The sequence below is a fragment of the Haemorhous mexicanus genome, chromosome 2, assembly GCF_027477595.1.
Source record: "Haemorhous mexicanus isolate bHaeMex1 chromosome 2, bHaeMex1.pri, whole genome shotgun sequence".
NCBI lineage: Eukaryota > Metazoa > Chordata > Aves > Passeriformes > Fringillidae > Haemorhous > Haemorhous mexicanus.
In genome coordinates this window covers 18,750,472-18,774,971 of record NC_082342.1, presented here as the reverse complement: position 1 = coordinate 18,774,971, position 24,500 = coordinate 18,750,472, and the positions used below count along the sequence as shown (strand labels likewise).

Below are 24,500 nucleotides of genomic sequence, written 5' to 3'. Positions count from 1 at the left end.
CCCAGTTCAGTATAACAATTTTAAGTACACCACAAAGCAGTTATCTCTCATCATTTATTTGCCACTGCTGAGAAACACCATCCCCCAGCATCCACTGTTCTCTGGAAAGCTACTCCTCTGCCGAAAAAGACATATGCCACTACACACTCCAGAGCCTTTTTCTGTATTGACTGTGTGGTCAAACTAAAATTAGTTGCTTGCTCTAACTCCTGGTATTATCATGATTGCTGACTTTTTGTGCAGAAAGAAATGTAAGAATCAAACTACCCTGACAGTAGTCTGAAGAAGCAGCAGTAGCAAACTCTCTGCAAGCCACATTAACATTCATGTTTGCAGCATACTGGGACTACACTGAACACTGTTGAACACAGACACCACAGTAATACATGATCTTCCATCTTAAAGTCTGAAACTGATTTTTTTCATCATATTTACATACAGGTATGTAGGGTATTTTTCAAGTATTTCACATCAGTATAAGTGACCCACTGCTTCTGAGTTGCAATGGAAATGAAGCATCTACCTCACTTGTGTGACTGAAAATTTCAAACAGAAGAAATGACAGATATAGCCAGGCTTGTTTCAATAAGCAACAATTACTTAACAATCCACAGCTGAGAGTCCTGATCCTACTGGTACATTATTCTGTAAATCATGCACCTTTGCAACTGCATTGAACAACTTTCACTAGTACATTCATCAAATGCTGAATCCTTGGTAATTATTTACTTTCTAATCATTATTTGAGGATTTTTATGTAAAAACTAAGCTTTCTTTCAAATTAGAGGCAAATGAAAGGTGTAACCATTGAAAAATCACAGAATTTTCACTTGAAACTAAAAGTATCATCTGACTGCAGCCACTAAAATTACTCAGGTTAGCTCTAAACCCAAAGGCTTTTCTAAATTTCAAGCATTCCTGCAAACAGGGGTATAAAAATAAATGTTTCTGAAGCTCACATATTTTGGCAGGACAATAGTTTATGCTACTTCTTTGTGGCAGCTGCTGAGAGTACTCATCTCTATCTCATCCCATCACCCCTGCCACTAGTGAGATGTAGGTATTTTATTGGACAACACACTAGTGCAATAGGTCTATAAGTTAAGAATATTTAAAATCAATTGTGTAGCAAGTTCCTTTCATCAATACTATTTCATATCAGACGTGGAAGGATTTTCACTTCATTCACCTTATATGGCTACTACAGAGATCCTCATAACACCGGCTTAAAAACTTTCTCTACATCATAATGACAATAATGACAAGCAATTGACACAGAGTGGCATGGAATTTTAAATTTCTTATGAGAGTTGAATTATTTTTACTCCTAGTATCTGTCTACTGATTAAGAAAGCTACCTAATTTTAGGTAGCTGTTTCACCTAGTCCTACTGAATTTCACTGTTTTTGTTGAATCTGTTGATTTGCATTGTTTCTGTTGAATCTGTTTCACCTTAGTCCTACTGAACTGCATTGTCTGTCCACATAAGCAGCACTGTTCACATTCTGAAAGATAACCTGGTTAATATACATATTTGTCCTCTCATTCAAAAAAAAAACAAAAATGGACATCAGCTGATTAAAAATAAAATCTCTAAACACAAACCCAGAGATTCACAAGTCTCAAACCAACACTTTGTGGTCCAGTGAATCACAGATAACCACTTCATCTTATTACTGTTTCTTTCAGTGTTACTTCTGCCAACTAAAACCCTCCAGTCCATGGATTTCTAAGGCAGTCCAAAGAGGTTTTTTAAAAACAAGACTTGGAATTTAAAGTGCAAGGTTAAGCAAGCATGGAGATATAACCACAGGTCTCAAATCATGCTTTTGAGGAGACATACATGATTAACCCCCTTGCTCTTTTTCTGTGCTTTACATCCTGATCACAGAATGTCTCAGGAAAGTGCTGGCCCATCAACAGGTACATGGAAATAAAAGAAGAAAAGCGGAATAAGAATTCCAGAGGCCTAAATAAAGATTGGGGCACTGGGAAAAGAAAAACAAAATTTCAGCCTTATGTTCTATATACCAGCCAATACTGTCTCACTAGTTACGATAAGCTATTATTGTAAATAATCCCCCAACCCTAACACTTTTAGTGATGTTTTGATTCTTCAGGTTCCAAAGTAAAATACCTCTGCAGCCTCACTGAAGCATCAGAGAATTCCTTTGCTTCTGCAGGTCCTCAGCCCTGTGTCCCACCTCATGATCAGCATTCCACAGTGTCAATGTGAATGTGCAAGTTGGAGATGCTCACTGCCAATATATTAAACTGTGAATGTCAATTATTGCCAAGTTTCTGAATGGATTCATTCACCCGTTCTCCATTTACAGTGACAATGCACGTTATAAGCAAATTACCACCACTTACTGAAAATAAAGATCCTGTTTTGTGGACAAGGTAAGAATGCTTGAATTTTCTGTCTGGAAGTAAGATTTTTGAGGACAGAATCTTGTTCATTTACCAAAATTACTCACAAGTCTAAGAAACACAAAGGTAGGGTCTTGAAATGTTGGCCAAACTGGCTTATGCTCTGAATGCATGCCACTAGCAAAATGAGTTTATTACCTTTCTTTTCCTTTAGATCACGTAATGATCTAGTATAGAATAGTTAGCTCCTGCCACCTTGTGGGACTTCATGGGTTTCCCTGAAAGCTTGGATCATCAGTAAACTAGTGAGTTAAAACAAATAAACATTTGGGAGTTACTTTTCTTGTGATTCACCTTGGTGAATGTTGAAATAAGAGAGAAATATTTATGGAGAGGGTATGCCATTTTGAATATTTCCGGTTCATTATCCCTAGCATTGTTTTTATAGTTGAACTGCTGGATTTAGTAATCTTATAGAGGGTATTTTAAATATTTAAATATCTGTCAAGAGTCCTAAGTTTTGGAAGCTGATGCGTCCAAGTTTAAAATAACATTATGATCAAACACTTGTCACCACTAGCAAATTTCACATATTCAAAATAGATTCCACACAGAAATAATACAAATTTAGACTGAAAATCCTTGCATTCAGGTGCAATTAATAACCCCAGTCTTATAAAGAATTACATATATGCTTAACTTTTTATATGGTGATAACATGTCTAGCTCTCCCAAAAGACACTATTCCATGTATTTATTTTTTAATTGCAATTTGACTTCCTGTTTTATGTTTTTCCTCTCCTCGTCCAGGCACCTCAATCATACACGGCCAACTTAATGAATGACTCAATTTCTCCAAAGAAGAACAAGACAGTTGGAATAGAAAGACTTTTCCACCACAGTAACAAGAAGTTGAAGATGCATGGATACTCATCCTCTCATTTTACATGTTGTCTGTTGCCCGTCTGACAGGCAATTTCTCACACCTACTTTGTGGATATGCAAAAGACAACAGCAGCTGCAGTCACTGGGAAGGGATGAGGTTCTCTTTTTATTTAAGCCAAAACTCTGCTATTCCAAATATCAAAACTGAAAGAGCACAGAGGATTGCAGATGATGTGACTCCATGAACCTAATCAACAACCTCAACAAACCTGCTCCTGTCTGTTCTTGTGTTGAGTGATTTGTTACAGGTGCACAAAAATTTAACACCAGTTAGGGAGCACTTCTTCCATCCCACAACTGCTTCAGTGAACTTGGGAGATCTGTCATGCTGTGTACTTGATGCTAACTGTAGCAAACTTAACTCCTTGGAACTTCCTTTGGCTAGAGAAAAAACTGTCAACAGACTTTAAACAGGAACAGTTCTTCATGATGTCAAAAGCAAATCATCTCTACTAAAGGCCTTTAGTAGTTCATAAATGGACTCAAGAACAATAATTACAAACCCACAGCAAAAGGAAATGCAGCAAGACAATCTTTTTTTAATCCATAAACAGAAAGAATTTTTGCTAAAGACTGAAACAATAAAATGTCGGGCTATGAATCAATTGGCACAGCATAGCTGAAGAATATAAATTGTATGTTTATAAATAAAAAGTTTCAGAATCTCACTAGCTTCCCTGGTAACTTCAGAAGTAAGGTTGTCTCTGACAGCCATCATATTCCCTCACATACAACCCCTAATCTCTTATATATTTTTAAGGTCCTAGTAGCAACACAATTAACTTACAAGGCAAAGCTCATAAGTGTTCACAACAATCTCTGACCACACCTCTGCTCCAACACTGAGAATCTTTCCCAGACTGAGGAATGTCAGTGTCCTGACTGTCTGGAAGGCACCAAAACGCTCCTCTCACAGCTGTCCTTACCCATCCCAATCTCCACTACAGGAAATTCAGACAGACAAACTGGTAAGGAGCTCTAGAAGAGTCATCAGTCTGGATGACAAGGAATCAGAACCATATTCTACGTGACCCCAACACAGCCAGCACCTTGCAAGGACAGGACAGGCATCACTATTCTCTACCTCACTGTGGGCATTAGGAATATGGACACCTCCTTACCTAGAGCTTATTTGCTTCAGATTTTTCCCTGCTCTGGAGCGCCCTGATGTTAGGTAAGTCTCACTGTAACTGCAGACATCTATCTAAGAGCCACCTTCAGTTCGTGGCTACAGAGAAAAAGAAACAGCATGCTCTAGCAACAGAGTGGATCAGATCCAACACCCACTGCAGGTCTCAATAACACCGTAGCACATAAGTAAATACTAGGACCTTGTAGGAAATTTCATTTTGATGCAAGTGAATCATATCCTGATTTATCCTTTTATTTTCATTTTATGTCTCTACGAGTCCTATATTCTGCAGTGTTACTAATTCAGCAGGAAGATCCCTGAGCTAACTTTCTGGATGTCTGCAAGCCCATGGCAGTCTAATTGCAGTACCAGAGAATTGAGCTAGTACCTAATTCTTCAGGATGCTTTGAAACCAGTGGAAGCATAAACACACTTCTCATACCCTGACTAGACATGCTCCCCTTGGTAAGTGTCAGTTGGACCTGACAATACAGGACTCCCAAGTAGCAGCAGACTGAAAAGCACCTGATGATTTTTCAGATCTTCCTGAAAGTATTGCACAGTATTCTGAACACCAGCAGCAAAAACTGACCTGCATTAACTTCTCTTAAAGTTGTGAGTTCTCCAAGGAGACAGAAACATCTGGTCCAGGTCAAGGAAGAGTCACGACATGGCTTGAGCCTGGTTCCCATCTGAAGCACTATTGCCTAGCTGTCAGGATAAGATTTGTTTTACATTTTCTCAGAATATTTATTTTTCTACAAAAACATTATTTGGCTTTTGCAAACTTTTGTTGAGGGAACTTTCCAAGAAGTTACATAAATTAATTACTTTATTCATGTACTTACTGGAGAAAGAAATATTTAAAACAAACAAAAACCCACAAAACAAACACCACTGGGCCACTTGCTCCTTCTGTTTTTTCTTTTATCTATATTCTTATTGATCTACTTTGTCAACTATTTAGCTTTACATTTCAAGGAAAGAAGAGGAAAGTTTTGAATCGAATTATTTTAATTCTTGAGAAACACCTCTAAAAATCACCCAGGTTACAGACTTTACAAACTTCTGTACATAGCCTGCTTTATGAGACTTCCAAGAGGAACCTCACTGCTACATAAACCGGAATACACAATCAGATCCATCTACACTATTGTTTAATTGATGCCAAGGATCTGGGCCAAAAGGTCTCAGAGCAGGATCAGGCCCCTGTAAGATTAGCTACATATACAGCTTCAATCCTGCAACTGCAATAGCTCAAGGAGACTGCTATGACAGAGGCATTGCAGGACAGGGCCCTAAATAATCAAGTATATAAAGATCTTTGTGCTCTCCACAACTGAAGCACAATTCTTAAAAATGAATAGACAAAAAACTTTTGTATTTGTGAAATAAAAATCAATTCTTTGGACAACAAGCAGGACCAGCATTCTTCAGGACAAGCTCCTTAAAATCTATAGGCTGCTTTCCCATATTGTTTTGTTTGGGTTTTTTTTTTTTTTTTTAATTTGTTTTTCAGTTGTTTTGGGTTTTTTTTTTTATTGCAGACAGAATTACTAGAATAATGCTGCAAGGACCCTATCCTAAGGATAAGCCCAACAGATGCAAAGACTCCGTCCAAAAGATGCAAATTTGTTCACATTAAAAAAAAAGTGAGTAGTTAAAAACCTAATAGCGCTAGCTGGAACTGTAGAGCAAGGATGGGAGATAACTTTCTTAGGATCTACAGATTCACAGTATAGCATACAGATAGTTAAATTTGAAATCAGAAGGTGAACAAGATATTAAGAGTTTTCTGTAAATCAGATTCTGGTTTGCTCAAAACTGTGTACCAACTGAGAAAACAGAAGTTATTTAAAAACCTAGGTGCACACAAGTCCACAGTTCTGAACTGTACCAGCCTAAGAAATGAAAGCACACAAGATCCATGGATTCTCAGTCTTACCTGTTTTGAAAGACAGTCATTAGATGTGCTTGTTACTGACCCAATACTAAACACTAAGCTCAAACTTGGCATCTGAATTACAAAGAACCCGGCAGAATCCCACACTGCCACAATGCTGATTTCCTTCCAGGCCACTTGTGCCAATCCTTACAGCAAGGAGCTCTGGCTGAAGAGCTGAACTGAACACACTGAAATATGTAGGGAGAGACAAAGCCTGACCTTACAAAGTCCTTCTGAGCAATAGGATATTTTAGCTCATTCTTAGAACCAGCACAAATATGTTTCTATCACCTTCACACATCTTTTAAAGCAAACAAAACATGCCTATGCATCCTTGCAAAAGTCATTTTCAGAGCATTAGGAAGAACAGAAGGTAATATTCACACAGCACTACATTAAGAAGAGACCTTGACTTGGAAGAACAGAAGACTGGGCCCAAAAGCTCTGACCCGCGAGGGTATTTTCCTATCAGGCAGCACAAGCTCTTAGAAGTGGAGGAAGAATCCTGAATCAAATTTGGATGTGAACAGATCTCTCAAGTCTAAGCTCACAAGTACTCAACCAGGAAGCTAGAAATCAACAGGTAACACTTCACCATTTTTTCACCAACCGATAGAGGAAAGTAATGTGCACAGGACAGATATTTTAGTAACAAAGAGGTTGTCGGTGCAGTAAGTTTACAGTCATGTAAGAACTTGCAGGAAGTTTAAGAATTCCATACTTCATTCTACCACCAGTAATCTTGGTTTTACCTGACTATCCCTGAGTCTACTGTGCAGACTGCAAAATGGGGGTGGGCAGCACTGGTTCTGAAATGTTTTTAAAATGTAATTGGTTGATACCTACAAAAGCACACAATAGAAGAATAAAATGTTATTACACCCTAAAAACACTCTGTTTAACAAAATATGTAATATATAAATTACAACACTACCTGTGTTCTTCAGTACACACTCTTAAAAGATTTGTTATATACCTGTTTAGAAAGTGAATTGTTTTTATTCTCTGGTAGGATGGACCTGAAGTCCATCTCTCTAGATAAAGATCTTTTTCTAGATCTTCACAATCAACAAAACTGAGCCCCAGTGTAAAATTTTCCCCAAGTATTATCACACAACTGCAATTAATGCAACTGCCATTTTACCCTGACAGGGCTAACAAAAAAAAACCAACCAAAAAATGTGGACAACTCTTCTCAACTTTCTGCCTTGCTACTGTTTTTTCTTTCAGAAACTGTACAACACTTTACACAGGAAGAAGCTATCACCACCCCACATTTGCAAATGGTGAAACTGCTTTATTTGGTCTCCAGAGCTGAAAAGGCTATGGTGGCACACTCCACCTTTATTCTAAGGCTACTGTATACTTTCAATCACATTTGTAAAACTGGAAAATTCATGCCCATCACTAGATTTACCAGATACTGGTAGAGTACAGATGATCCTTTAAGAAACCTCAATGAGATCCACAAATTCTGACTTTTAAGAAAATCTTCATTTCCACTGAAGTCTGTAACAAAGTTCTGACTGAACTCAGCATGACATTGATTACACCTAATGGGCTGCAGCTCCTGGGCAACAGCACAGCTCTTTTTTGGATGGGAGATGGGCAAAATCAAACATATGGTAAGCTGCCCCCATCACTTTTGGTGTGTGGGAGAAGTACTTGGGGAAGCAACAGAATCTGTTTTGCAGACAGTGCACAACATGTATGATACTTTGCAAAGGACGTTCCTCTGCAGTTCACCTTACACAAACTTGAAGTGCTCAGGCTAAGACAGTGCACTTGCTTTTCCACTCCCTCTGCGCTTGGCTACAGCCACCACAAAAGCAGACTGCTTGGCAGAGACTCTGCTTTGGTTCAGCACTAGCAGAAATGCTTCTGGTTCCTCAGTTTAAAATTATTCCAAAAAAAAAGACTGGCCCATCATCTAAATATGGACTGCCGGTTGATTATTCCATTAAGTTCATCCATCTGACTAACTCTCCAAAGAAAAAGAAAAAAAGTGAGTTTTAATTGCAGTGATGGGACACCACCACCATCACCATTACCCACTGCCACCTCTTCCTCTGCCCCCCAATAAAAAATAGAAAGGAGTGAGGGTGTCTTATTCTTCTGATCAAGTGCTACTGATGTAGTTTCAGCAATGTTTTCAACACACACTTCTCTTAACTGGTTTTGCCACAATCCCCCAGAGAAACACAACCAAATTCTATTCGACAGCCTCAGTGGAATTTCACAAGCTCATATCAACTCTGATTTCAGACCAAAGTGAATTTTACACCCAGATTTTGTAGCCTGACCAGTAGCCCATTTCAGTGTAACCTAGCAGGAGAACACTGCTAAGCACATGCAGATTAACAGGTTTCTCTGAGACATTTCAGACAGAACACTGTCAAAGATATAAATTCTCCTGATAAAATCTTGGCTCCAATATTTATTTTCTGAAAGGAAGGAAAGCCTCAACATTTCATGCATCTATAAGGGGAGGGGAGGAAGAAGCAAGTTAGGACAAGAATAATTCAATCCTATGAAAATGCAGTAATTATAAAATCAGCCGCATTGTAGAATCACAGAATGGTTTAGGTTGGAAGGGACCTTAAAAGTCATCTAATTCAAACTCCCAGCCATAGGCAGGGACACCTTCAACTAGATCAGGTTCCTCAAGCCCCATCCAGCCTGGCCTTGAACACTTCCAGGGATGGGGCAGCCAGTGCAGTCATCCCATCACAGAAAAGAATTTCTTCCGAATATGTAATCTAAATCTACTCTCTTTCAGTTTGAAGTCATTCCCCTTTGTCCTGCTCTCCTGTCACTATCTCTCCATCTCTCTCATAGGACACATGAGGTACTGGAAAGCTGCTACAAGGTCTTCTTGGAGCCATGTCTTCCTCAAGTCAAAATATCCCAACTCTCCCTGCCTGTTCTCATAGGAAAGGTGTCGCAGCCCTCTGCTCAAATGCATACCCCTCCTCTGGACTTGCTCCAACTGGTCCATGACTTTATTATACTGGGGATCCCAGAGCTGGATGCAGTTCTCCAGGTGGAGTGCCACAAGAACAGCACAGTGGGTGAGAAGCAAAAAAAGCATTCTTTTCGAATGCTTATGTTAAAAAAACCTAGGTGTTTTAGAGCAGTTAAAAACATGAATGCTTCAGCAATAAACAACTCCTATCAAAAAAGTTACCTAAATAGATGATTATGATATGTTTTTACTGAGTCTTGAATCAAATGTATGTGAAAATGAAAATGACGACCCTTTCAGGATGAGTGATTCATCTTACTTTGGCTTGTTCTCTTAAGAGTAATAAATAGTCAGTAATTTTCCTGTTTCAATTTTTTAAGGAAAGCTTTCTTTTTCTTTCTTTATAAAAATTGACCATTTTAAACATTTGCAACCTGCAATAGCATTTTGACCTTTGGTTCAATTTTCCTCTGATTTCTATTCAGCTTTCTAATCTTATCATATTTAGTTCTACTAGACCACAATAACTGCTGAGACTTTGAATACCCTATACATTGATACAAAAGAAAACAGAAAACCAGCACAAAGACAGGATCGTGTAACCTATGCTTGCACCAGGGAGTTAAGGCCACAAAACCACTTCTTGAAGTGTGTAATTCCTCCTTTTTGGGAGGCAGGGGCAAAACTGCATTTGTACACAGTTTGTGTAACTGTACTACCAGGCCTCAGGCACACTCTGCATTTCTGAGCACAACTCTTCTCTTACCTGAGGTCTAACTCTGCATTCCTCAATGGTCACAAATACTGCTACACAGTTCCCCTGGTGCAGAAAAAATGTGTGGAGCTGCAGAGTCAATACACGTTATCAAGCTTTTTGACTGCACAGAAGCTATTAATATTTTGGTAGGGTGGGGGGTAGAATTCATGTCAGCCACAGAGCTGCTATGGCATATATACCAATTTCTTTTTCCTTATTTCTTTTCCCTCTAATACATTAGCAATACATGCAGCATCCAGTAACAACTCGGTTTCATGTTCTGCCTTCTCTGACTTGCAGTCCTAGATTCCGTTCTGCATGTTGTAAAGTACCCCATCAACCATTAAAGTCACAATTACATACCACACAGTCAAACGGAAAGCTTGTAACAGCAATTAAAAAAAAATAAATTGTTTAATGTAAAGTACATATCTGTGTAAACAGAGATTTGTTGAGCTCTATCTTTTAGAAGCTACAGAGGGGTCTAGCATCTGCAAAAACAACAACAAAATACAGCCACACTGTTACCTAGTGAGCTACTCTGCATTCCTTAATGGCAAAAGATGCTGCCCAAGGCATCTGCTATTACAAACAGGAACCAGATATTAGATGCTAAAGTCATCTAAAAAAATATATTCTGCTTAACAGAAACAGATACTGTTACAAATGAACTCTTTCTGAACAAAGAAATCATATCAGCATTCCAGATGTTATTGTTGCTAGATGTATTTCAGCAAAAAAAATCTAATTGCAATTTGTCTTTAAATTACAAACCAATGTTAAATTCCACTGCAATATTATGTAATTCAATTTATATTAAAATAAATTGCAAATCTTTGATATCAAAATTGCAAACAAAGCTCAAACACTCAACAGGTAAGCCTTCCTTGAAGTACCAAGATCAAGTAATAGGTTTAGAACTAACTTACCTGAAACTAATACCTTCCACTACATCTGCAGAGTCTTTGCTCCGTAAGTCACTTAATGGCACTTCCTGTAAAGCTGGGAAACTAACTGGGAACTGAAAGAGTAAGATTATTTGTTTTCCTTCTCTTCTAAGAAAACAAAGAAGTTTGAGTTCTGTTAGTTCTAAAAGCTTGCATTCGCTTAAGCAGAATTAGTTACCTTACTAGGGATAATACTTCAGTTTTATTTTAAGTGCAAAATCTATTTGCATTTATTTGTGTGTTTGTGCATGAGTGTAATTTTATTAAGTAGGACATTTTTAAAGGCCACAATCAAAAAAAGGCATAATTTGTCATGTCCTAAATAAAAACTTTCTTAACAGTTGCAATCTAGATAAATGCACATAGGCCACGAAATCACTTAGAAACTGTGTAAAGGCATACAGTGCACGCTCTTAAATAACAAAAAAAAGTAGTGCCTAATTTAGTGTAAAGGCTGAATTTGGCAACAAATTTTAATGGTTGTCTACCAATGGAGACTACTCCGATAAAACAAAAATACCAAAGCAAAATAAGACTACAAGCACCAATTCAACCCAAGTGTTTACAGAGCAAAATCCTGATTTAAATCAGTTCAATAGGTAGAACTGGAATGTCAAGGCAGCAGACATGGGAGCGTACGTACAGAGGGGCTCACAACAGCCAGAAACAGGAGGCATAAAACCCTCCCTGCTTTCAGTGTGCCTGCCCCCACTCTCTCCTTCAGCCCTACACAATCTCTGCAAAGCTTGTTAGAGCTCCACAAAACACCATCCCCCCACTCAAAGATTTTTTTTTTCCCCCCTTTAGGATCCTTGAATAAGAGAACACATACTGTTCCCACTGTAGATCTGAACTGTGCCCTTCTCTCATGTAACCCACTACATGGGGATGTCTGTGATGACAACCTCACCTCCCATTTTAATTTCCTTCTTTCTGTGAAGAGTAACAGCAAACGTCAAATGCAGCCCTGTGGGTCCATCCAGAAAAGCAAGGCTGCACAGAGAAACCAGATTAGCTGTGGCACAGAAACCAGCAGAACACTTCTTAGACAAAACGCACTATCTGGTCAGTTTTCTCAGGTGCTTTTCTCTGTGCACTACAGCATCCTCTCACTCACTTCAGCCCCATCAGCACATGGCGCAGTGAAACAGAAAGCTCGACAGGGACATCCTCCAGAGTCCACTTCACTATATAAATAAATAATCCATTTCCTCTAGACATCTCTCTCAGGAGGGCAGGATCTTCCTTTGCTGATTAAAAACCAGGAAGACGTCACAGGCACACAGACCCAAAAGCTTTGTTTGGAGCCCCCACCTGAGGAACAGGCCAGCCCTGAGTAGCAGCAAACAAAGTGATTTCAAACCGGCAACTGAGTATCCAGATCCCTTCAACAGCTTCCTCCAAAGGACTCTGAAGGAGTCCTACAGCAAGGGCGCTCACAGTGTGAGATTTTACCTGGGTCACTTTCAACCACGGACTTTATTTACCCTCTGCTGCTTTGGAACACAGGGCTGAGGCAAGATAGACAAGCACAAGCACATACAAGAGATGCAAGGGAAATACTTAACACTCAAAAATTGTTTAACACACACACACACACACGCAAAAATGGGCAATTTTCTCATATTAATGGAAATCTCATGGCAATGAGAAATGAACAAATTCTACCATTATACTTAGTTACCTGTCATTTACTTCCCTTATTTGAGGTCTTCCACACTAAGAAATAAAGTTAAAAACTCCCTTCCCTTGCTCTACTTCTGACACTTGTGCTTTTTATTTAGTCCAACCATTTTAGAAGAATGGCACTGGAGCTTCTGCTTACTCTTTCAGCACTAAAACACATTTTTAATCAATACAACAGAAGAAGTAAATTGTGAATAATTATCTGCATTAATATATTTGCTGCCGGCTTTGTCATTCTTTAATTTGCACACACCAAATTTCCCCTTATAAACACCTCTGTTTCTCCAAAAGCAGCTGGAAATTAGTTATGCTGGCTTTATTTTCTTATTAATTCATATGCTATAGTTCTGTAATCAGTGCAGGATCATGCTGCAATTTTGCATACTTGTTTCAAAATATATTATGAGCACTTGATGATTGATGTTTTACACCATGTATGAAAGAGCATCTCAAACAAATTAGAGGGAATACAATAAAAAATTTAAATAAGAGAAAGAATTACACATATATTCAAACAAGAGATAAACCCTGGAACTCACAAGTTTGCAGCATGGAACACTGACTGATTAGAACTGAGCTAGGCAAGAAGTTTACACAACTCCACGTGAAATTTGGATATAAGGAAAAGTTTTGGAAAGAGAAAGAACAGCTGAAGATAGCTTTACCAAGGAAGTGGAGGTGAAAATGGTACTTCTTTCCAAATCTATCATCTCTGCCCATTGATTTGAAGTACATCAGAATGCTTTCTTTCCCTAGACAGACAGCCAACTTGTGAAGCAAACATACTTGAACAAAATGGTTCATGTGCCAGAAGACTTATCATCTACCAAACGGCATTCTCACATTTCATGCTCTTCCATCCTCTTCTCATTTACAAGAACTCAGCATGTTTCAGCAATGTCTCTCTCTATTCCCAGCTCATCATCAGGTCAAGGATGGCCAATAAGTTTGTGAGTACAACAGGTGGCAGTCCCTGGCAGGAGTATCTGCACATCAATAACTAAGAATAATGTGAAATCTGCAGCTTTTCTGAGGAATTACAGGCCACCAGAACTTCAGCCAGCAAACCTGCAAAGGGGTGCACATTGCTGATGGAGCTCTGGTTCTGGCTTTTTGTTCAGGAATTCACCTGTACAATTGTAACTGCAGGATCAGGCTCTTCAGCCATGAGGTTAAGAGAAACTGATGTTCCTGTACTTCTCCCATAAGTCAGCATGACGTTGCTGACCGTAGTTCACTGTAGGCAGGATGTGGCTCAAAGACCACCACTTAGGGAAAGCAAACCAAACACAGCCACCCACAAAAATGAAATGAGGGAACAAATCAAGTCCTCCCTCAGTCCTTCCATTCTCATCTAATGTTTTCTTTATCCAGCTTCACCTTCAAGTTTCTCTTCAAGTCTCTCTTGAACATTGCTTTGCCAACCACAAAACAATGCATTCTCTCACATACACAAACAAAAACTTAGAATTACTTGTTTCATAGAAGAACACACAGGCTGCAGAGTGAAGATGTACTATTCTACTGCAAGAGACGTAATCCTAACTATTACTGTGTGACATGCTTTCCCCACTCCCATTGCTGGGTACCTCTTGACTGTGCAAGGCATGAGTACAAATCAAAACCAAAATATTCAAAACAAAAAGACAACTTCTAACAAGGTTTAAGTTTAAAAGTCCTTATGCAGCCAGCAGAAAAAACATATTGGGGAACAAAGTGAAAGGTATTGGTTGGAAGCCATCAAACACTGAAACATTGCCTGACACTCCGCAGCATGGTACAGTCACCAATCCTTTACCCAGCTCACCAGTGCACAGGACCAGGTTTAAGTCTTCCTCACTTGAATCCTGCAACAGACCAGCTCAGTTCTTATGAACAGAAGGGAGGAGTAGGCCTTCAATGTGTGTGCCTAACCCTGCCCCAGCGACCCTAGCATTTCAGAAGCACAAGACAAAGCCCAACCCAAGAGTGAGGGTGGCAGAAATCTTCCTGTTGCTATGTGTGTGTAAGAGGAGAGTGATCCCACAGCCAGGAAGCAGTTAGGAGCGTTCCACAATGTCTCAAAGCAGACAATTTGCTATACACATAATGCCTTTCAGAAAGAAAACATGATAAACCCTCAAACAAAACACCACACAGCCAGAGGGAAGACACCTTCCCACCTTCCCTCAGAAAGGGAAGGTGTAGACAGGACTTGATAAGCTTCTTGTCAAGAGAGCTTCCACTTGCATTAAGTTCCACAGATCCCATGTTGTGCAAGTCCACTGAATTATTTTTATCTTTGCTGAATGAGGCTCTATGACATTAAGGGTCAATAAAATGCTGCTTCTTACTTTCAGCATTTGCTACATTTTATAAAATGTCTTATTTAGAGACACCCACGTAAAAGATTTCTAACAATAAAAATTCCATGCTTCCTAAGCAACTGATTTTCTTAGTGTAGCCTCATAAAATCCTGTTAACTTTCCTTCCCCTCACTAAAAATTGAAATGTTGTTGTACTAGGTTTCTTTGTACTCATATATGCCTGAAGCTAGTTTGTTTTCACATGCTGAATTGTCCACGCTCATAAGGACTTGCTATTACATTATGTGTGCTATAAAGGAAAAAGCATGGACACTGTAAAGTGTCAAAACCATGTTTTTCCTCTTTGCTGATTCATTTTTTAGGTAATTAAATTTATAAATATTAGAAATAATAAAATACTGCTACCATTGTGAGAACATTATAAATAGGTCTACAACCAGGCATTAAGTAAAGTGTGCTTTACTCCTCAAATACACCTCCAATTTTTACATCAAATTTTTATTTTGAGTAACAAAACACCAGAAAACAGCAAATCTGCAAATCTTAAATATGCTTACCATCTCTAGAAATAAAAGTACAGTAAGCAAGTTGCCCTATCACAATACTGCCAGAGTGCCAAAGTAGTTGCTTCTGTCAATTTCATGTTATAAGAAAATCAGTTGTCATTTTGCATTAGATTATGAATATGAAAAAATAATTTAATTGTGAAGAACTATGTCACATGAATCACATTTTAAAAACATCACTATGAAGAATCATTTTCTTCCTTGCATTAGCTTTACCAAGTTAGTATTAAATAAACAGGGGTAATAAATACTGCAATAAACAGCAGTTTAAATACCATGTTTACTGGCAAAAGCTCTTAAGTAAGCTCTCCTCCTACTTTACACTGTCTTGACAACAAATATAACCAAATTGTAAGTCAGTAACTTCACAACATTCTGAAGATTTTTTTTTTAAACAGCACTATGAATGAAAGTGGAGTATTGGCAAAAGATGTCCAAGTGGCACAGAATTCAGTGAATCTACTCACATCTCAAGACAAGCACTTACCAGGAAAGTTTCAGAGCAAGAGAAAGGACACAAAACTAAGGAGTCAGATTTTATTCCATTCCCTGCTACTGCTAACCTGCTAAGTGACTGCAGGAAAGCCTACGCTCCTTCGCAGCTTTTCATCTCAGATGCCTAAAACTGGGAAAAAAATGATTGTTCCTGATCTTGAGGTGTGTGATTACAGTATGGCTTGTGTACTTCACCAAACAGGACAGAAGTACATAAATAAAAAAGGCAAGGCCTACAACCACCAATTATTAATAATATCACTATTATTGAGAAAATAGTATGTGCTTTTTTCTTTTTCAAGCAATGCAAAACAGCAGCCCATCAAACCATTTTTAAATTCAGAGTAATCCTTAGGCTGGTTCAGATACTACCCTTTCCAAACTATCCAAAACTGTAGGAGTCTTTTGTGAAATCCCCACGTCCACCAGGACCACACTCACCCTATTACTCTCAGACAGAAACACTGTATCATTACTGATCTTAAAATAATAAAAAAGAAGTAAGTCCTAATAATCTTTTGACATGAAACTGAACGAAAAAGCTTCTGGCAACAATACCCCAGGAAAGGGAGAAACATGGTACAAGGAAAAGAAAGAACACTATAGAAGTCAGAAGGATGACTTTAACCTATTTCTTCTCAAGAATATTTTGAAATACATATATAAAGTTCAATCCAGCTTTATAGACCCCTAAATAATAATGAAAACATAAATTATTAAATTTACAGTAAGCTACAACAGTATCTATACTGCTTTGAAAAACAAATCACTTATGAAAACTGTCCCAATATACAGGTGCCATATGATGTAATGATACAGGGAAGTACTGTCACTCTCAATTTAGAAGTGACCAAGGGACATATGGCTATGCTTTCATAAGTAAAGACCTTGGAAGCCATCAGCAGGCCAAAGGAATGCTGCTAATTCCACTGGTGGCCACAGTAGGCCATCATCACGACAGCGCACAGGAAGTCCAACTTGGGTCCAAAATTTGGAAAGCAGCCTCTGGTTTTGACTACATCACTTGCCAGAGCTCATAGAGACAGCCTGCAACACACTCAAAAATTAAAATGAGAGTTTCACTTCAGCTCCAATTTTAATTTATAGTACCTTCCTCCACCAAGGAACCGCCTTCGGATAAAGAGGGGGATCTGAACACTACACATGCCATATAGTGTTGAAAGCAAAGCAGTGTCTCACCTCCCAGGCATTCAAATTTCACTGCAGGTGTATTTACAAACTTCACATCACAGCAGAGCCTTGCACACCACAGGTCTCATCAACCTTACCTGTACCTTTTCCACCACCACGTATGGTGAAGAGCATCTCGTCCTAGCTCACTCAGTCAAGTTCTCCTCTCTTCAAATCACTTTCCCCAGCTCTGTGCCAGAAGACTGCACTGCCTAATGCCATGTTCATGAGCTCCAGAGACACTGTGCATCCTCAGCCCCCAGACCGTGAGTGGCAGCAACCTGGAAGAACTTTAAGCTCTGAATGCGAGCAATCATACCAGTGAATTTAACAAGACTTGTCATCTGCTTCAAGATATTCACATGCTTACAGGATTGCCAATTACAGAACCACTAATTTACGAACAAAGTGTATTAAGAGCATTCCGGATGAACAGGAAAAACATTAGTTATAAAATAATGGCATAATTACCTCTGATATTTTATGTGGAAAACTGACATTTAATATCTTTAATTATTCACACAACAGCTATGAAAGAGAAAGGTTTTCTTCCTTGAAGGGAAAAATAAGCATGGACAAATTCCTCTCACCATCACTCCTACACTCCTTTCCTAAATAAACCTCCTGCAGAAGCCAATGGAGGTTTTGCAGGCAATAAGCTTACACCAAGCACCCCCAAAAAACTCCAAAGGGTCAAGGGCAATCTTCTTAAATACTCTTGAGTTTACCTCCACACAGAAACCAGCTACATTTCTGCTAAATTAAATGCCTGCTTGACATGGTTTATCAGCTTGCTGTGCCAAGAGGGACAGCAGTGTGCAACAAACTTTTGAGAACTTGGGCCAATTTCTGAAGCATGCAAAAGGCCCCTTGCAAAGCAGAAAAGCACCTTCTATCTTGTGACACACCAGCCCTGCATTGGCACTCACCAAGCAAATTAGAACTCCTGTATGACAAGACTGAATAACTAAAATCCAGCCATGAACAGTTACTTTAGTGAGAACTGCGTAATAAAAGAAATCTTCCCTTTTACTAAAATAAAAGCCCCCTAAAGTAAACGGAGATTTCTAGTCATGGACAAACCTAACAACATCTCTATTCTCATCTTAACCAGGCACATTATTTTCATTGCCTTTTTTTTTAAGCTACAAGGAAATGTATTTCTTCTCTTCCTCTAAACCTCCTATTATGCTTTTTTCGTAAAAATGATACCCTACCCTTTTCTTTGTTCAAGCCAGTTCAACATCAGGTGAGACATGCATTTAGCACGATGCACAAAACCAAGGTCCACTTCTCTCCAAGTGTGGGAAGATTATGATCACCCCTTCACTGCCAGATCAACATTCCATGCATCCAAAAGACTTCATAACAAAACTAAAACCAGATAATGACTCAAGACCTGAATCAAGGTCTCTGGGCTATTCTTGTTCAGCATCCTTTACTATTACTCGAAATAAAGAAAATGTCCTTAGCACTTACAGAACTCTCATGTGACTCTTGACTGAAAACACAGAAAATTAAGTTCAGAAATCAGAACATTTGTATTCAGCCCTGATCAACATTTTGAAGCCTATCTGCCAGTTTTGAATTTCCACATGCATTTTTACTTGGAATAAATTGTTGCAACAATTACTCTTCACAGAACACAATCCTTGTCAGTAATGCTATAAAGCCAAAAGCAATATTCTCCTATGCAACTAGTCTGTCACAAAAAAATTCAGTAATTGAATTTGGTGTTTATACTCTGAGACCTGCACATACTAACCACACCACATACAAAATCTGAAAACCTGAAATTTAAGTGTAAATCTGCAGGAACTGGAGAACAGCAGAATTCTCCCTTCAAACCAACTGCCCACAGTGGATACCCCAGCCTTAACACTAGCTTTGTGGTTATAATATCATACCAGAATAGCTGCTCCCAACAGCCCCCTTCAAGTCAGCATGTTTGGGACCATCACTTATCCTCTGTCTGCTATATGCTGCTTGCAAAAGGTCAGGAGTATGTTATTAATCATTTGCATTTATGAATACTAAGCTTACCCCAAATACATGTCCTGTCTTCTTTTTAATTATGTGCAGAATAGTACCAAGAAGATATGCTACCTTCAACTTCCCGTTTTGGGCCACAGGTCAGTGACACCACAGGCAATTGTATGAGAAGTGCACCAAATGCCATTCATTTTATGTAATTTTTAAATGTGAACCCAGAAATTTAGAACCTCTTTAAACTACCCCTTCCACTTCAGCTTAAAAGGTGTCAAATCCTTCAAAAGTTATCATAACTTCTCTCAGCATGCAGATTAAAAATAAACATTGCTGTGTACCTGAAAACTTAGGAATACTAGTAAATTAGTCACTAAGATACATATCTCAAATTGATTGGTATCTGCATTCATCAATGCCAAAAGTAAAAACAGTAACATGGAATGAGCATGGATGGAACTCTAATTAGCTCTCAGTTTACGTGTTAAAACTGAACAAACTCCTGTTGCATCAGCATTACAGTTCTGCTAAACTTGTCACTGATTCTTGACCTTCAGAGTTTTCTAATAACCTATTCAGTTTACATTCTCATACTTTTCTACCACTGAATTTTAAAAGGACTTTACATGCTCATTACATTTTCAACCTCTGTGTCGCACTTTGCATATCCTGGTCTAAAACTTTTGCCCTAAGTCAATCAGCTGGTTGTCTTTACAAAGTTTAAGGGAAAAAAATACCACCAAAAAAAAAAAAAAAAAAAAGTGAAGAGAGCTCTGAATATGCACAACCTTTTAATTTCCAGGTTACTTGGAGAAACCCCTACATCCAAACTTTGTATTCTAGCACTAGGTATTAGCACCTGGAGAAGACATGTTTTCTGAGGTGCTAAAACCAGAACTAGCATCTTCTTCATCATAAAAAGTGACAGCACAAGGAGCTCCATCATATCAACAACAACCAAGTTCTTTTTCATGTGTACAGTTCACATACTTACCCAGGAAGGCAAATGGAAATTACAGACAGACGAAGATGAAGCTGTCTCAAAGCCTTTGTCATGTGATAGTGACCTATAAAGTATCAAATAAAGGCACATCATCAGCACACCATGATTTTACAATATTGCAACTCACCACATCATCAACAAGAGGAGAGATCCCAAAACTTGAAACTTGCTTCCTCTTCACCCCCATCCCAGCTAAGCTGTCATTAAAACAAGATGACAGTCGCAGTAAACCGTAAGGAGAAAACAAAAGATGCACCACGTCTTTAGAGGGCATTAGGAGTGGGCAAATGGAGCAAATCATCTGAGTGTGCATCAGCAGGGTGGGTTGTTCTTCCTCTCTCTCTCACACGGATGCATGTTTATGAGTGCACACAGACACACATACATATACACAGAGATACATCACGTAATTATTTACACGCACACACAGTAATACTCGCATGTATTATCAAAATAAAAGACAGAAAGTTGACCACCATCTACAAGGAGGCATATATAACAATAACCCCCGGGAACTTACACATGTGAGCGATCAATCCCCGCGCGTGGATAAGCCAAACAACGCAAAAATTAACAAAAAGAATAAGCCGCCAGACCACAAGTACGAGATCCACCAGAGGAAAGAGACAGACAGAGCGACGGACGAAGGCTGCAAGGCTGGAGCACAGTTTCAGGTAATGCCCGCTGCCCCCCGGCAGAGCCCAGCCGAGTCGCCCGGAGTGCTGCGGCCGCCCGGCCGCCCAGCCGCCCCTCCGCCACCGCAGCCCGCGGGGATCGACCCCCGGCCGCCGCGGGGGGAGCGGCGCTCGCAGCCGCCGCCCGCCCTCCGCCCACCCTCGCCCGTGCAAAGTGTAGGGCCACCGGAATCCGGGCTCCGGGGTGGGGTGGAAAGAAAAGGTATTAAATATGGAGAAAGACCGCCGTGACCCAGGGTTTTCCCGTCTCCCCTCCTCGCCCCCCGCCCCCGGTCACCATCAAGTTTGCATCCTAGTTACAAAATGTCGATCTTGAAGGCTGACAAGACACAGGGAGAGGGGGAGAGAACGAGAGAGAGGGAGAGAGTGAGTGAGAGAGAGAAACGAGAGAGTCCATCTTGCTTTGAGGGGGGAGGAGAGGAGCAATAATGCAGCGCATAAATCTCACCCTCCCGGGGGAAAAGTCTGCACAACACCTTTGGGGGCGGGCGGGTGCCCAGGGAAGGGGCGGCGGCGCGGGGGGCTCCCCGGCCCTCCCAGCTGCCCTCCCCGGCGGGCTCCGGCGAGGCAGGCTGGCAGCAAACACCTCCCTGCTGCTCCCCTCCTCCTCCCCGCGGGCCCGGGCGATGATCCCGCTGCTGCCGCCGCCGCTGCCACCGGGGAGGAGGTGCCGCCGCCGGGAGAGCCCACATGGAGACCGGCACCCCGTCCCTGCCCCGGCGGCCGAGCCGGGCCCCTCCGCCGCCCCGCCGGGCTGCGGGACTTGGACGTGTCACCAGCAGGACGGGCAATGGTTTCGGCGCCCCAGGCCCGAGTGACCACCGCCGGCCTGGCGGCGCCCCGGCCTCCCCGCACACACTCACCTCCGCAGAAAACTTTTAACCGCGGGCCTCCCCCGGAAAAAGTGGCGAATCCGCCCCGCACACGGTTAAAGCCCCGCGGCCCCCCGGCTCGGCTGGCGGCGAGCGGGGGAGACCCGGGCACGGTCCTTCCCCGCCCCGGCGGGGAGGGAGGGAGGAGGCAGCAGGCAGGCAGGGAGGGAGGGGGCGGGCAGCCGCCTGCCGGTGCCTCTCGCCCCGCCGCCGTGCATGTCGCCTCGGCGGCTCTCGCATCGCTTCGTTTTACCTTCCTCATTCAGCAGCGGCAGCGGGCTGCCACCGATATTCCTAACGCAAACCTGCTGCCGTGCGGCGCCCGGGATTAACGCTACTGCCTCCTTCTCCCCTTCCTCCAACCCTTCCTTCCCCGTCCTCCTCCTTCTCCTCGCAAACCCACACTGGATCGGCTGTCCTCACATCCATGCAAGTTTCATACATTGCAAATAAACCCGAGAGGAGGAAGAGCGAAGCGCCTGGCGGGGAGCGGGGGGGAGGAGGAGGAGGGCTGCTTTCTGTAATTTACCAGCGACCCGATCTCGCAGCAGCAAATAACAGCCGAGCACCCATCCGGCTCTCGGCGGCCGGGAGAGACCCCCACCGAGGCAGCCGCCCCCTCCCCAAAGCGCCCCTCGCCAAGTTTTCTGTCATCGCGACCACCCAATGTCACAACTTACCTTCAGAAATAGGACTTCGCGCGGCCGAGGCCTGCCGCCACCTCCCCCCGGCCCCCGCCCGCCTTCCTCCCTTCCTCCCTCCCTCCCTTCCTCCCTCTCCACCTTAAACTTATTGACACAACATGATCCCGCATCCACGCGAAACTCCGGCAGGGCCGCTCGTCCGCTCGTCCGCCCCCCCTATGCCCACCGGGGCCGCCGCCCCGGGTGCATCGCCGATGACTACCGGAAAACGCACAGCCCAACTCTCCGGCCGAGCCCGGCCGCCGCTGTTGTTGTCGGGGTCGGCGCCGGGGTTTTTCCTCCGGCTCCCCGTGCGGCCGCTGGATCGGCTGCTTCCCCCTCTCTGGTTTTATATCCCCACCCCCCCGCCCTTTCTCCCGGCGGCGCGGAGCCCCCCAGGCCGGCGACAGCCGATACCGATCCGCGCACTCTCCCCCGCGCCTCGCCGCCCCTCGGGATGAAGTTTCGTTTCTGTCTGCCGCGATTTCCCTGTCAAGTCCTCCCGAAGGAACGCACCGAGCGGCGGCCGGTGGCCATCCCTCCTCCTCCTCGCCCTCCTTCCCCTTCCTCTCTCCGCCGCTGCTCTTGCCTCTCTCTGTGGCGGCGAGAGGTGCCTGGTTTCAAACGCAGCCTGGCACTGGCTGGCCTACCCCCGCCGCCTCTCGGGCTCGGCTCGCTGGTGTTTTAAATGCCCTGCGCTGTACCGCGATCCACTTGGCCCCCTCGCCGTCACATACCCCCGGTGACCCCTACCCTGCCGGGCGGAGGGCTGGCGGCACTAACCCACCCGTCCTCCGCTGCCCAAACTTTCAAAACGAAGGCAGGGCTGGCAGGAGGGAGGAAAAGTGACTGCGAGCCGCGGCAGCCGCCGCGCCGGGCAGGGGAAGCTCCGCGCCTCCCTCCCGTCCGAGAGCGCCGCAGGAGGGGTGCGGGGGGCTGCTCCGCCGCTGGGGCGCGGAGCGTAAAGCGTGGGGCGAGGGCACCCCTCTCCCTATCTCTCCCTCCCTGCCGCTGCCCATCTCCGCCCGCCCGGTGCGGGTCTGCGGGCGGCGGCACTCACCTCGGCGGGGTGCGCACCGAGCCGCTGGGCCGGACGCGGCTCGCAGCGCAGCCCCTCCGCCTCGGCGCCCGCGGAACGCGGCTCCACACAGAGCCATGCAACCCGGGCAGCGCCACAACACTCCCCGCGATATAAGGCGCCCCGCCATTGGCCGGCGCGCTGAGCGACGGGCCCGCCGGCCACTCAGCGCTGCCGTTACACCCGCGGCCCGCGAGGGAGCCGCTGGCGCACACAGTCACACAAAGATCGCCGCGCTGCCCCTCGCAGGGTTCGCGGAGCCCCCGGCGGCGGTGCCGGAGCGGGGTAGGCAGCGGGGGCCGCCCGGGGCAGCGCGGAGCCGTGCCGGCCACAGCGCCGGCAGCCACTGTCCATTGGCCGCTCGGGCAGTGCCGCGAGAGTAAACTACGTCTGCCCTGGGCAGTGCCGCGGGGTAGCGGGGTGCGGGCTCGGCCCGGCCCGGCCCGGCCCGGCGCACCCCGAGCAGCCTCCCGATAACTTACTCGGCCGAGTTGGGCGAGTTTCATTCAGAGGCCACGGCACGGCAAGCTAGAAGTTGCGTGAGGCAGCAGCGCATACGCGCAGCCCCTGCTGGGGCAGTAAACACGGGCAGCCACCCCCGCCGGCCGCGGCCGGACGGGCCGGGCCGGCGCTGCCCCCTGACCCGGCGAGGGGGATTGAGGCAGCGGCGCCGCGCGAGGATACGGCGGAGCTCCGGGCGGTGCCCCCTGCCGTAGGAATCCTCGCCCAGGCGTGGCGGAGAGGGCCTCACCGGGCCAGCATCGACAGCACGGCCGACTTCACATCGGCTTCCCATAGAGACCGCTCTGTTGGCAGAGCTAGCCGAGTATAACGCTGGGGTCCGCGCCACGCTCCGTGTCCTGCCCGGTCCTCTG

The 24,500-nt window shown here is 43.4% G+C and overlaps 1 protein-coding gene across 8 annotated transcripts in view; it reads right to left on the bottom strand.

The window, feature by feature from the left end:
* BBX (BBX high mobility group box domain containing) overlaps window positions 1-23,747 on the bottom strand; it is a 140,348-nt gene extending 116,601 nt beyond the window's left edge. For 3 of the 8 annotated variants that reach the window (XM_059837199.1, XM_059837163.1, XM_059837222.1), the window contains exons 1-2: window positions 21,856-22,012; window positions 20,289-20,361 (exon numbers count right to left, since the gene is read on the bottom strand). Coding sequence is in view for 1 of the 8 variants with exons in the window: in XM_059837215.1 (XP_059693198.1) it covers window positions 20,289-20,361; window positions 22,647-22,678 (105 nt within the window). In the remaining 7 variants the exon portion in view is untranslated. Of the gene's footprint in view, window positions 1-17,406; window positions 17,590-20,288; window positions 20,362-21,855; window positions 22,013-22,646; window positions 22,694-23,063; window positions 23,113-23,607 lie in introns of those variants that run through there. The other 5 variants (XM_059837209.1, XM_059837173.1, XM_059837193.1 and 2 more) reach the window with 4 other exon arrangements.
* Window positions 23,748-24,500: the final 753 nt, after the last annotated feature.